Source organism: Vidua macroura, chromosome 4, assembly GCF_024509145.1.
Source record: "Vidua macroura isolate BioBank_ID:100142 chromosome 4, ASM2450914v1, whole genome shotgun sequence".
Classification (NCBI taxonomy): Eukaryota; Metazoa; Chordata; class Aves; order Passeriformes; family Viduidae; genus Vidua; species Vidua macroura.
In genome coordinates this window covers 6,944,502-6,957,685 of record NC_071574.1, presented here as the reverse complement: position 1 = coordinate 6,957,685, position 13,184 = coordinate 6,944,502, and the positions used below count along the sequence as shown (strand labels likewise).

At 41.1% G+C, this 13,184-nt stretch overlaps 1 protein-coding gene across 5 annotated transcripts in view; it reads left to right on the top strand.

Annotated features, from left to right (window-relative positions):
• The window catches only part of OTUD4 (OTU deubiquitinase 4), a 28,523-nt gene extending 15,904 nt beyond the window's left edge, over positions 1-12,619 (top strand). For 2 of the 5 annotated variants that reach the window (XM_053976869.1, XM_053976870.1), the window contains 10 exons: positions 1,109-1,233; positions 1,349-1,529; positions 2,083-2,248; positions 3,076-3,196; positions 4,882-4,937; positions 5,488-5,646; positions 6,157-6,295; positions 7,337-7,606; positions 8,309-8,349; positions 9,986-12,619. In XM_053976869.1, coding sequence (XP_053832844.1) covers positions 1,109-1,233; positions 1,349-1,529; positions 2,083-2,248; positions 3,076-3,196; positions 4,882-4,937; positions 5,488-5,646; positions 6,157-6,295; positions 7,337-7,606; positions 8,309-8,349; positions 9,986-11,212 — 2,485 coding nt within the window. In that variant the 3' untranslated portion in view covers positions 11,213-12,619. The remainder of the gene's footprint in view (positions 1-1,108; positions 1,234-1,348; positions 1,530-2,082; positions 2,249-3,075; positions 3,197-4,881; positions 4,938-5,487; positions 5,647-6,156; positions 6,296-7,336; positions 7,607-8,308; positions 8,350-9,985) is intronic. The other 3 variants (XM_053976873.1, XM_053976871.1, XM_053976872.1) reach the window with 3 other exon arrangements.
• The last annotated feature ends 565 nt before the right edge of the window (positions 12,620-13,184 follow it).

Below are 13,184 nucleotides of genomic sequence, written 5' to 3'. Positions count from 1 at the left end.
GGCTAATAAGGTGTTGCTTGTTCTTAATAATGAGATGCTAGATTTGTGACAAGATTTTTGTATTGAAAGGTTCATTAAAGCACTGAGCTCCTCTGGTGATTGAGTAGCTCTGCCTGATTTCATACAGAGTGCCAAGTTGCTGTTTAGATCAGCATCATCTTTGCCCTATGTGGGACAAAAAAGTGTTTGAAGTTGTTGTTGTTGTGGGTTGTGGATTTGATGGTTTTGGTTGTGTGGGGTGGAGTTTTTTGTTTGTTGGGATGTTTTGGTGGGGAGTAGGCAGGGAGAGAGCAGTTTGAGACTGCTCTGCTGTAAGTCCTGTGACTTCTGGGTCAAAAAAACCCACACTGATTGTAGTTTGGGAAGAGGAAACACTTTCAGACAAGGTAAATGAGAAAGATACCCATTTACCTTATTTGATCACCATTAAACAGAATTATGAGATCTGCAGAGTATCTTGCAGTTTGAATCCTTTTTAAATTGGAATTTAACCTGTTTGAATAATGTAAATGTATTACAAATATATAATACTAGCAATATATTTACATTATTCTATTAATATAGAATCGAATGCATTATTATAGTTATTTATTATAATATTATATTACTATAGAATAAATATATAAATAAATAACCTTTCAGATTATGTAAACAGTTGCTTGGATCATCCTCTAGCATCCTCAATTAAAAAGGCAGTAATTGTTCTGGGATATATGCCATCAATGTAACATCTTTCAATCTTGGCACCTATTGCAGCATTGGTAATAAATTTATCGAAGTATTGCTTTTTTCTGAGTATATTGCTTTTTGGGATCATGCTCTTTTTCTGTCAGCCCCGAAGGCATTACAATATCCACTTCATAAATGGCTGATCATTCTTTACTGGATAAGTTAATGTCAACTTACTAGTTTTATGTAAAAAGGAATAAAAAGAGGTTTGCTGTTCTACACATTGCTTGAGTGTAATCATAAAGGCAAAGGACTTTGAAAACAACGTTCTCAAAAATGGCAAGATCTGTCAGTATTAGTGAACATGTGGTATTAATTTATGCAAGCCCCAGTCTGGTCTTTTAAGATATTATTCCCTCCATAATTCCTTGTTTTGTAGGCATGCTGTCTCACTGAAGAGCCTTAAACCTCTTCCACAGACCTCTCCTATGGAGGGCTGGAACACTGTGCCAGGGAAGAAGATAAAAAAGTTTTACCCAACATGGGGGCAGAATACTCAGCCTGGTAGGACTGTACCTGTCTTTGTGTGGCAGAATCTTCTTTGTCAGATGTTTTGTCCCAGAGAGCTTAAAAAATGATTAAAACAAAAGTCTTACCTGTTTTCACATTGTTATCACAGATGCAGAGTGCAGAGGGCCAAAGAATCAGAGCAAGTCAATCAAACCCCAGTCAGCACTACCTCCTCGACTTCAGCATACTGTGGGAACCAGGCAGCACCAGTTCTTGGGTTCTGGGCCCCAACTTCATCAGACCTCAACTGAGCAAAAAGCTCCGGGCAGGAGTCCTTCCCAGTCTGCAAGGTAAAACTGCAAACAGCATCTTCCCTGGCTTGAACTCTTAACGGAGCTTCTGGAAGCTCAGGTACCTGCTTCAGATGCTTCCAACATACTCTTTTGAAATACATTGCCATTGAATTCTTAGGAAGTGTCCCAGGTCCTTAAGAATACACACAAGCATGGGAAAAATAATTTTTATTTTCTTGCATGGCAGAAACTGCCTACAAAGCCACATTTTTTTCTTGGAAAGTGGTTGTTAGTGTGGATCATCTTGTCGTTGTTTTTCTTTTTGGTTGGGGCTGAAATAATGTTGCAAGTGCTTCTTGGGCATGGCTAAGATCTTCCCTCAGCTTCTGCTGAACCTGCTTTGTGTTCTGACTTACCACTTGAAAGGAGTATTAGAAGACCTTTTGGCCTGCATTTGTTGGTAGTGACTTTTTGATTCCTTGGGCTACTGCAGCAGAATTTCTATTTCCATACTTGCATCTTCTTCCTTTCTCGTAACCCACGAGTTTGTCTTGGGTTTGATCCAGAATTTCTTAGTCTGAGTGATCCTGCTTCCTTTTTCCCTGCGCAGGAAAGCGGAGCGCGAGCGAAGCGAGGAGCTGAGCCATGGCAGCAGGGACTGTAACTACTTTGGGCTGTCTCCGGAGGAGCGCAGGGAGAAGCAGGCCATAGAGGAGTCTCGTTCCCTTTATGAGATCCAGCAGCGGGATGAACAGGCTTTTCCTGCTCTTTGCAATGTATGCTGCATTCCTTGTAATTAACAGTGCACTTGCCGTACTTGTCTGTGAACACTTCATTAGCCACTGGTTTGCTGTCCTTGAATCACACTGCAACTCAAAAATTACGGATATTAATTTTGCACTTGCTTTGTAATTAAAAGTACAGGTATCTACAATGCTTTATATGTTAAAGATAAGAAAATACACATAGTAGTTTATCCTGGGAATAACTGAACATCCACCACACAGTGCTTTAGGTGTGTAAATATGGGAGACACATGAGCATCGGTATTTGTAGGATTTTGGAGAGCTCATTCTACTGACGCAATTTTAATGAAAATGGGTGGGAGTCTCAGTACATCCAGGGAAGCGAGCAGATCCTGTGGGTAAAGAGCTACTCTCCACATAGGTTTGTTCTAGAGATGTGTGGGGCTTTTTGGGTTTAAATCCTAGGGCAAACAGAAAGAAGAACAAGGCTGGGGAGAATGACTAGGTGAAAGACTGAAGCCTGAGGTTCTAAGGTTGCTCTCTCCTGAGCAGTAACAGTTTGCTGTGTTTGCTCACCTTCAGGAGGCGGATGTGATTTATTGTCTGAAACAGATTTTGTCACATCAGCTAGTGACATGAATGCTCTTAAAGGGCACTTGGCAAAATGTAGCAATGAATGAGAAAGAGTGGATGAATCTGCAGATACTGAGCCAGACTCCCCCCCCTTCCCCTTTCTGCCTATCACAGACATAAATATTATTTGTCATGAAGGCATTATAGTATCATAGCAGAATGATGGTAAGTGTCACTGGACTGATTACATAAAGTGATATTTCTGCTTTTGTCAACCTCTTCAGAACCAGTCAGTCTGTCAGGCTGCTATACAGACTGTGGATAATGTAAACCAGAAAAAGTTCTCGAATAGTGAAAGAAGAAACAGCAAGTGGACAGCAGAGGTGGAAGAGCAGAAGGAGAAAGGTAAAACTAAATGGGTTTATATAATGGCTGTTTTTTTTATTTGATTGGTTTTGTTACCAGCCTCAGAATTTATTCAAGATGGGGCATTCTGTTTAGGCAAAGAGGGGGAAATTACCCTAAGTAGCAGTGCCAAAACTGGGATGGAGGTAGCAAGGGGGTGGTTTGTGAAGAAAGTACATTTCCCTGCTTTGTGAATGTGGCTGAGAAATTTTTGTAGTAAATGGGAAAAAAAAATTCCTGGCTGGAATTTCTGTAGTAAATGGGAAGAGAAATGAGAAAAATGAAAAGACTTTTCAGAGTTACCCTAAATTAGATCCGTTTGAAATTCTAGAATGTGTGGCAGAAAGTGCCAGTGGGAGGAGCCTTATGCCCTTTATGAAGCAGGTAAAAGTATTCACTGTGGCATGGTTAAGAATTAGCATACCATGGTACAGGAAGGGGAGAAGGGTACAGAAGGATTGGAAAACAAACCTGTTTACAGTAGAAAGCTCTGTCCATGTTGTCAAAATTTTGTTTGGGTTTTCTCTCTCCCCTCAGTTGGTTACAACACTTCAGCTTCTCTTCATGGACTTAAAGCTTTTCCTCCTCTGTGAGGCAGTGGAAAATGGCAGTAATAGAAGAAAGCTGTAGGTGCCAGGAGGAGGTAGTTAGTAAATCTCTGCTAATTGCAAAGGAATTTTTTAAGGAACGTTCACATTTTTTAAGGAATGTTCACATAGAGAAAGCTGGAGAGAAAGTAAAGACTCCACTGTCATGATGAATTTGACTGCAGCGCATGGCACGTCCAGCTTTCTCTGCTTTTTGTGACACTCTGGATTGCACTGCCTCTTGTGAAACTAGGTTAACACTCCTATGGGAATCAAGTATACTTCCTTCTGAGTGTTTAGGGATTCCTATTGCTGCCTGGGGATGTGGCAGTAATTCTCAAAATCAATGCTGTTTCCATTTATACTGCTGTCTAGTTGTGACAGAGTATATAACAAGCTTTTTAAAAAGTCTGTATCTACTATTTGATAATCTGGGCATGAGTTTGATTGAAAAGCAGTGGTAGCCAGGTCTGAACATAAGCCAGAATGTGAAGAGCTTGTTCAGATCTTATTATGTCATGACTGTTTTTTAACACTGCCTTCCCCACTGAAGTGTTTGCTGGTGCTTCAGGAATGAAGCTTTGTGCAGCAGTCTGAAAACTTTTTTTAGATCTTTTAATCCACTGCAACATTCTAAACTGTTTTTACTCAGTCAAAAGTAGACAAGACATTGAGCTTCTTTTGTATTAATACTTGAATATGAAAATGCCAGTCAGAGCACTTTCCCTCTAAGCAAAGTACAAACTTCTGTTTCATTAGGAGCAATTTAGGACGAATATATTTAAAGGACAGCTGTGTTTCAATCCTGCTTTCTCCAAGCATCACTGAAATGGTTTCCAAACATCAGTAAAGAACATCTGTAGAGCTTGGAGAACCCAGGTTGAAGTAGCTGCTCTGTTACTGCCTGAACAACTGTTTGTTTTAGGATGCTTTGATCTTTGGTAAAAATAGAAATTTAAGTTTTCTGAAGTAATATATACTAAGGTATAGGTTTGGTTTTGAAAGTTTAATTTTTGAAAGACAAACTAACTGGCTGAAGTTGTGATAGCCATAAGTGGTGTAATGGTTCATTTACTAGGTTATGTCTTGGTGTTGCAGAGTCAAATTCCAGGCAGATCCACTTAAGTCAGAAGCTTGAGCCAAATTCATCTGAGGTAATCTTAAAGAAAAGACCAAATTTTTTTTTAATGTTATTGCTTCTCTGATACATGATTAGCAGAGCAATAGCTGCCTTTAGAGCTGTGATTGCTGCTGCTGCTTTACAGCTTTTAGTGAAATACTCCTAAGGCTGGAGACTTGTATTTCTGCCAGCTTTCCTCAGCCCTGTAACCTATACTTAGTCTTTCTCTGCAATCGGAGTCCTCAAACCTGGGCTATTGAGAGCACTTACAAATCTGGATTTGTAATTGCTTAGTACAGTCTGTACTTTCAGTATAATGGGACCACAGAAGATTTGATGTTTGCTAATAGCTATTGTGCTAACAGACCATGAGCTCTGAAGTTCAGTGAAGATTTATGGCCTCTTGTTGGCTTTTAACCTTTGCTGTCCTTTCAATTAGCAAAATGTCACACTAGTATAATATGTGATGGGTGCTTAGCCCACTTTGTATGTATGGAATGTGGTTTACTGTTTGTGAATAACTCTTTGTAAAGTTAATCTTATTATTAGACTAGCTGTGTATGTTGTTTCTAACTTTGCTTTAGAAGAATAGTCAAGATGAGAGTTATCCAAAAGCTTCATCTCCTTTGGAACAAGTAAAAACAGATTCTCCGATTGTTGCTGAGCAAGTAAGAAATGTTTGTTTGATTTCAAAGTTTTCCAGTCAGGAGACTTCAGACAAAGGGGAGCTTCATCACAGCCACGTATGTATTACAATACTGGCTTTTAATTACATGGTCATTTCTATGGTGATAATGCTAAAATTTCGTATTTACAGTTAGGAATCTGTTATGTCCAGCATAAAGGACAGCCCTTGATAGAAAAGTAAAAGTATATCTATTCTTTTCTGAAGAAGAGAGGGGTTATTTCATATCTTTCTGCCAAGGTAACTGTGCTTTTCCCTTAAATTCTATAGCTTTTCCTTTTCAGGCTTCTCTGAGGTTATTGGCAATTGCTTGTGAGAGTGGCTTTTCTTTTGGGTGGGAGATACTAAAATGTAAAGCTTTAGGAGGTGGTTCCAGCACCAGTGGCTCTGTGGTACAGGCATGGCTGGACAGAGCTCAGAGCAGTGTTCTTCACACAGTGATGCAGCTCAGGTCTCTTTGGGTATGTTCCTAGTTACTACTTCCCTGTGGGGATGGTGGTAGTCCAGATAAGGCTGAGTCATCAGCGTCACCAGCCGTGATGGGATTCAGATTTGTTTGTTTTTACAGAACCTGACCGAGTGCTTGCCGAGCGTAACTCCGACACCCTCTCCAGTCTTCTCTGAGGTGCATTTACCTCCAGCAGTGCCTTCTGTACCAGCCATTGTGCCAGCTTGGCCAAGTGAGCCAGCAACATACGGACCAGCAGGTTTGCAGAAATACTAACATAAATCACAAATTACTAACCCTGGAAAATACTTCAACTCTTGTTACCAAGTTGAAGATACTCTCAGGAGACACTATCTCGTATAATTTCACATTCCAAAGGCAGGCATTCATAGGAATGTAGTTTCTCACTGCTGAAAGCTAGTGAGAGTTCTAACAGAGCTTTTGATTCCCTGTAGGTACAGTTTGCTTGATTCCCATCCTGAAGGTATAAGAGGGTTGTGTACTTAATTGGCTGTTTTTCCTCTTGAGTGGGATAGCATTGAGTTTTGAGGATGTACTTAAGATAGAACATATTGTCAGACAGCACACTGACACCTGGTGTTTGTGCTCTCTGTCCCATGTAATAATATGCTCCTTGGTTGACTCCTGAGGACTCAGCTTGGGGCTTGTATGTCTGAAACTAATGAGATCCATTTGGACCCGAGCTGCAAAGCCAGTGTAGTGGGTTTTGGTGTGCTGTGCATATCCTGTGGTCTGTGAAGTTAGCTTAGAATCAGTAGTGCTCATTAGATCAGGTGCTGAATTTTCTCTCACACTGCTGTTTCTGTACAAGAACCAGCTTTCAGATCAGCCTGCTTTGTTCACATGTGACAGTTGCAATCCTGTTTCACTTGACTGTGTCTGTGACTGAAGATGTGCAGCCCAGTTGATCTAAGCTCAAATTCAGAGTTGACTCTAAATGACTCGTCAGAATGAGAACTTCAGGAATTTATGTGCAAGTTTCATTTCCCCCATTTTTTCCTCCTTCCTACTTCCTTCTGGCATTCATAATTTTAAAAAGAAACAAGGGATCAATCTAGCTATTTCTGGAAAGCTTAGCTTACTTCTTTCATTCTTTCTGAAAACTCTTCCCTGCAATTTAAAACTGCTGCATCAAATCTTTCTGATGTCTTTTGGTTTGTGATTATTTATCTATATATAGCTATGCATTGATACCTGTTCCAGATATATATATGTGTGTGTGTATATATACACATATATATATATACATGTACCTATGTTGGGTTTTTTTTCCCTCTAGGTATTCCAACCCAAATACCTGCTTCTTCACTGATGCCAGGACCAGCAACGGGACCTGACTCTATTGTATCACAGGCTCAGGTAACATCTGCTTCAGGTGCTGGAGTTCCTGTGTGGCTACAAGCAGTTAACCAGCCTTTAATGCCTTTGCCTCAGACTCTGAATCCCTACCAGGATCCGCTATACCCTGGATTCCCTTTTAATGAAAAGGGAGAAAGAGCCGTTGCACCTCCTTACTCCCTGTGCAGTACTGGGGAAGACTTACCTAAAGGTGAGAAGTCTGAATTTGACATCATTTTTCTTAACAGGTCTTCTTTTCTTAAAATGTAGATAAACACAACTTTTTTTTTGGTCCTGTTGTTATTCTTTGTCCAAAGATCCGATAGTTGTCATTCCGTGATTTAAGATGTAGGAAGGAATATTGAATAGAGTTGTAACTCTTTAGTTAGCATTGCCAACATTGTGACTGTTTCTGGTGGTCACACCTGGAAATCTGGTAGGATCATTCTGTGGTTCTTAGCTTGCCCCATCGTAACTTGAGGCTTTGTGTGTGTAAAGAATTATCTTTGGAAAACTGCTCCTGTCAGAGTAATAGGTTTGCTCATGTCACTTAAAAGCTTGGAAGCTGTTGAGCATTTCCCTACTGATCTGGGAAAATACAGGTTTTGGCATACTATGAATGCAAGGTATGTCCATAAAGAACATCTCATGGCTGACTGCACAGTGGTGTTTGTTTAGTGAACTGTTTCTTTAAAAACTAGAAGTTCACAGACTGTTAAAACTGAAATTTAAACTGCTGTTGTGTTCTAGATATCTTACTGTGGCAAAAAACCCCAACTAATCAATTGAAGACATGCAAGTAGTAACTTAATACCGGTGTTCTCTACTGAAATGGAACTTCATGCAGTTTTTGTATCAGATGAAACATTTTAGGTCCTTACAAATATATTTGTTCTTTTTTTTTTTTTTTTAGATAAGAATATTCTTAGATTTTTCTTCAATCTTGGTGTGAAGGTAACTCTTCAAGCTTCCTTATGTTTTCATTTTTGTTACAAAAACCACTTGTAAATAATTGTTGGTACTTGGAGTGCAGAAGTTTTGTTGCTGCAGCTGTACGTTTCAAGTCCATCTTTCACTTTGAAATACTTCATTGTTTTGTGTTCTGTTAACTGGGATTCCAGCAGTTGTGCACAGTACGCTTCAAGACAGCAGACATCAAATTCACGTCAGTAGCATAGTGAGACCTTTTGGCTTCCACCTGTGGCTGCACAGCCAGCAAACTGTGCTTTACAAAGTCACAGATAAATTGTGAATGTGAAGATACTTCTTTCGGATGATGTGCATAGAGAATGAGAAAAATGCCCTCAGACTTCAACCCTGGCTGTGTACTGGCAAAGCCACTGCAGTACAGATCCCAAAATCTTTCCTTGGGGACACTCCCTTAAGTACCCTGCATATCTATTCTTTCTGTTCTGGTTAATGATAATAGTATTCTACTTTTTCAGTAATTATAGTAGTGTGTATGTGTACATGTGGTGCAAATCTGTGTGTGTGGTTGGGGAAGAGGCTTTAGCCAAATCCCAGCATCTTCCATTGCTTGGCAAGGCAAAGTTGTTGGCTTTCTTTCTCTCTTCTGCACAAAAAATGTTCCTTTTTTACCTCCTTACTCCTTCTGTCAGGCAGATGACTTAGGGCAAGGTGCTGAGAGCTCTTGGGCTTATTTCATGGGACTTTGGCCATAGCAACAAATACTCTTTCGTGTCTGGGCATGGAAAGAGGTACCAATGTAAATTTGATACCTCTGCCTAATAGAAGTCTCTGTGCTTAATAGGAAATCTGTAACTCATTAATTAGCAAGTGTCACCACATTGCATTTAAACAGTGTGAGTTTCCTTAGCAGTTAGGAGAGTCCCAAGCATGTCAGCTGCTGTGGATTATTTAGGATCCAGCCTGTCATTTGGTGCTTCAGCACCATCTGCTGGTCCCAGCCCACGTTCTAGTGGCTGTGCTGCTCCACTGGTGTCACAGGGTACAGCAGGCCCTCTGCATTGTCTGTCTGCTGCCCTGCTCCAGACCTGCCCTGCCCACAGCCTTCCACTGCACACTGAGAGGGAAGGGGCTCCTGCAGAGGAGCTCTGCATAGGCTTTTCAGGATGGTTTGCTCCAGGAACTGTTCTACAGAGTCCAGTTCATTAACGTGGAGGTAGAGAAAAGGGAAGGGATCACCACCTGAGGTGGACAACTTCAGTGTTGTGGCCTTTGCAAAGTGAGGTCTAGTAGAAGAAATTGCCAATTAGTAAGTGTGATTCTGGAAAATGAGTTGGAGATGTTTCTCTTGTAACACATAGCTAGAACATGACTAAGTCAGGCTTTATGTCTTTAACCATCTAGAAATCGTTACTAAGTTTTCTTACTCATCGTAACTGTTGCCCATTTCAACTGCATTTGGAAGGGAAGCAAAAAATAAGAACACCATCCTAGAGTCATAGGATTTAGAACTGAGGGCAGTTACTGTAAAGAAAATTCACTTTTATCTCCTATAATTAACCGTTTTGAAATGGTAAATGACTGGTGTGCTTTTATGTCTCTCTGAACATTCCAAAGACCAAATAACTGATTTTTTTTTTTTTTTTTCCCTGCTGTCTTGCAGGCATACAGTTGTCCCATGTGGGCACCCCATTCTTACCTGTACCCCCTGCACCAGGCCTATTTAGCTGCTTGTAGAATGTACCCAAACGTGTCCCTTCCTGTGTATCCACACAACCCCTGGTTCCAGGAGGCTGCTGCCGCTCAGAACGAAAATGAAACTGCACGACCAAACAGGCACTTTGCTGTCCAGACCGAGGCCAGGTCCAATGGTCAGATTCCACAGGTTGACAGATCTCCATCACTGCCTCTGATCATACCTTCAGCTCAGGTGACAGAAAGTCAAGGACAGGTCTGTGTCGAACCGGAGAATCCAGCGCAAACTCTTCATGCGAACTACGAGGAGTCCCTGAGAGGGAAAAATATGTTCCCACAGCCGCCCTTTGGACACAATCACTTTCTAGGAGCTGTTCCAATAGCACCTCCTTTCTTTCCTCACTTCTGGTATGGGTACCCAGTTCAGGGCTTCATTGAGAATTCAGTAGCGAGACCTAACCTTGTCTTGTCTCCTGAGGACAAAGAGGCAGCAGCTGGCACCTCTGCCAGCATGTACGTGGGCAAAGAATGCAGCCCTCCAGTTCCTGGAGTGAACTGTGCAGAGCAGCTCCAGAAGACCAACAGTGGCAGCGGCTCCAACACCGTCCCATTCCCAGTGGCTGCTGCAGGGACCCCGAAAGACACTTCAGCCAGGGCACCTCTGCTGGAGCAAACCTGTCCTTCGGCCGCTCCTAAGCAGAAAGCAGCCGGGCAGCAGCTTCGCCCTCCACAGACACAGGGCCCAGAGAGGCCGACGGCAGGGCCCAGCACGCAGCCAGTGCTGGCAGAACCTCCCAAAAACGAACTGAAACCCGGCACTCCGGGCCGGAAGGAGAGGCCTGCTAAAGGGAGGGAGTCCAAGGGCGCTGGGAACGTGCAGACGGAAAGCAGGGCCCAGAGAACGAGAGAGGAGAGCTCTGAAGATGACACTGAGGTTTCCGACATGCTGAGGAGTGGCAGATCCAAGCAGTTCTATAACCAGACTTATGGAGGAGGCAGAAGGCCCAGACCTGACAGGGGTTATTCCAGCAGGGGAGGATACCAGTTCCAAAGAAATGAGGAGGCCTGGAAAGGACCACCCGGCAGAAGCAGAGATGACGGCTACCAGTATCAGAGAAACTTTAGAGGGCAGCCATATAGGAACGACAGGAGAAGGGCAACACTGGGAGATAATCAGAGGGGGCAGCAAGCATAAAATGAGTGGATAATTGGAAAACTTAAGCAAAAAGTAATCTGAAGTAGCAGTTTAAAATCTTAATTTCTTTTTAGTGAAGTTCAATGATATGTTTAATTTTGGGCTACTTTTTGGCAAGTAAAGACTAGGAGGATGTCAAGTCCTACCATAGGGTTTTTGGGGGGATTCTAGAGTTTGTTTGGCTTAGCAGTTTTTCTTCAATGTCAAATTAGAAAAAAAAATAGGCTTAGTGTTCGATAATTTTTTTCCCCACAAAGGTTTGCATTTGTGATAGAAGATGGGTATGTGCGTTTACTAGAGTGACAAATGACAGCATTTGATGTGATCTAGATTCTAAAATTGACAGTAACATTGCACCAAATATAAATGTATATTTTATCATACAATGCCTTAGTTCTGAACTGAGCTAAAGGAATTCTCAGCCTACTGCACTGTTGTCTCTGATATGCTTCCAACCCAAAGGCCTTTCATCTCAAAAAGAAAAAAATATCTGTCAAACTTGAATGTTTCTCTTGTGTGTTACACGTATGGCAGCCAGCTAACCCTGTGTCTTAGGTATGTTGTATATAGTTCTTTTCATAATCATAGGGTATATTTTTGAATTTTAAAAAGCATTTATTTGTTGAAATCAAAATCAAGACAAGCAGTCAAGAATACCTGTGTATGAACTGATAAGAATGGCTGTTTCCACCATGAATTCTTCTTAATGCTGGCGTGACTAGAATGGTGCCTATGCCAACTGAATAATTACAAAGACAATAAAAATGTAGATGCTATGCATTTCCAAAATAATTCTGCATCTGTTATAATAGCAGAAGTTTTTTTAATGCCACTTTAACACTAATGCACTGACAAATCCTAGATATTTTGTGAGGAGATGCATAAAGTACATGTTACATTTTTTTAAGTTTGTACGATTGAGCTACTGTTCAGTATTCTTTTGTTGTTGCACTGTTGATGTTTTGCATGTACAACTTCTTGCTGGAACTACTTTTAAAAGCAAGAATGGAGAGTCTCAGTGTGCTCTGCTCTTCCCTACAATTCAGAAGAAAGTGGCTTCTGCCTTATATTTTTACACTGTGTCAGAGTTCTGATGCTGTTTCTTCTGAGCCCAGTTACGATCTCTGCAGTGTTCCTGTTGCCTTTGCAGTCTGGATGTTCAGCTGTCCAGGCTCGGAGAGTGCAGTGCACAGTATTCACTCAGCTCTGTTGCTCTGTAAAATTGAACTGTTGTGTATATTTTTATATCTCTGTATACAGTAGTGTAGGTGACGGTACCCATTCATTGTGTCTGAGATTGTACACCCTTGGTGCGGAAACCAGAGTGATAGTTACATGATAAAGAGTTTGTTTTCAGATGCATGCTATGTATAAAACCCTAATTAAAATAAATGTTTTGTCTTTTCACTTGCTTTCTAAATTATATGTATGTATTTAAACCTGTTGCAATAGCATTAAACGAAATGTTGTTCTTACAGAGCCAGTTGTAGTAAGCAGCAGAATGATGAACAGCATATGGCAGGCAGCAAACAAAAAGAAGCCATAAACTGAATTTGGAGTTTTTGTTTGTAGGGGTCATGCTGGAGGCTTTTTGGTTTTTCTTTTTTTAATCTAAATACTTTTTCATTCAGGATTTCAAAAGAGGCAATCTTCACTTTTTCAGGTTGAGAACAAAGCAAGCACTGAGGGATTTAACTGATTTTACCTTTGTGATTGTTTATTTCAACTCCTTTCAAAATCATGAAGAGGGCTGCTTGTTGAGTTTACTGGTGAATTTTAAACTCTAGCTCTACCCCAGATTTGTGCAGCAGTCACAGAACTAATCATTCTGTCCTAGAGCAGGTAGTTCATCACAAGCTTTGTTGCAAGAATGAAGCCAGTGACACTTCCTACAGAAATGTGTTGGGAAACACTGGGGAAGAGAGGCATGGCAGTAACTGGGGGGGATGTGCTTTTAGAATTTGTATTTAAA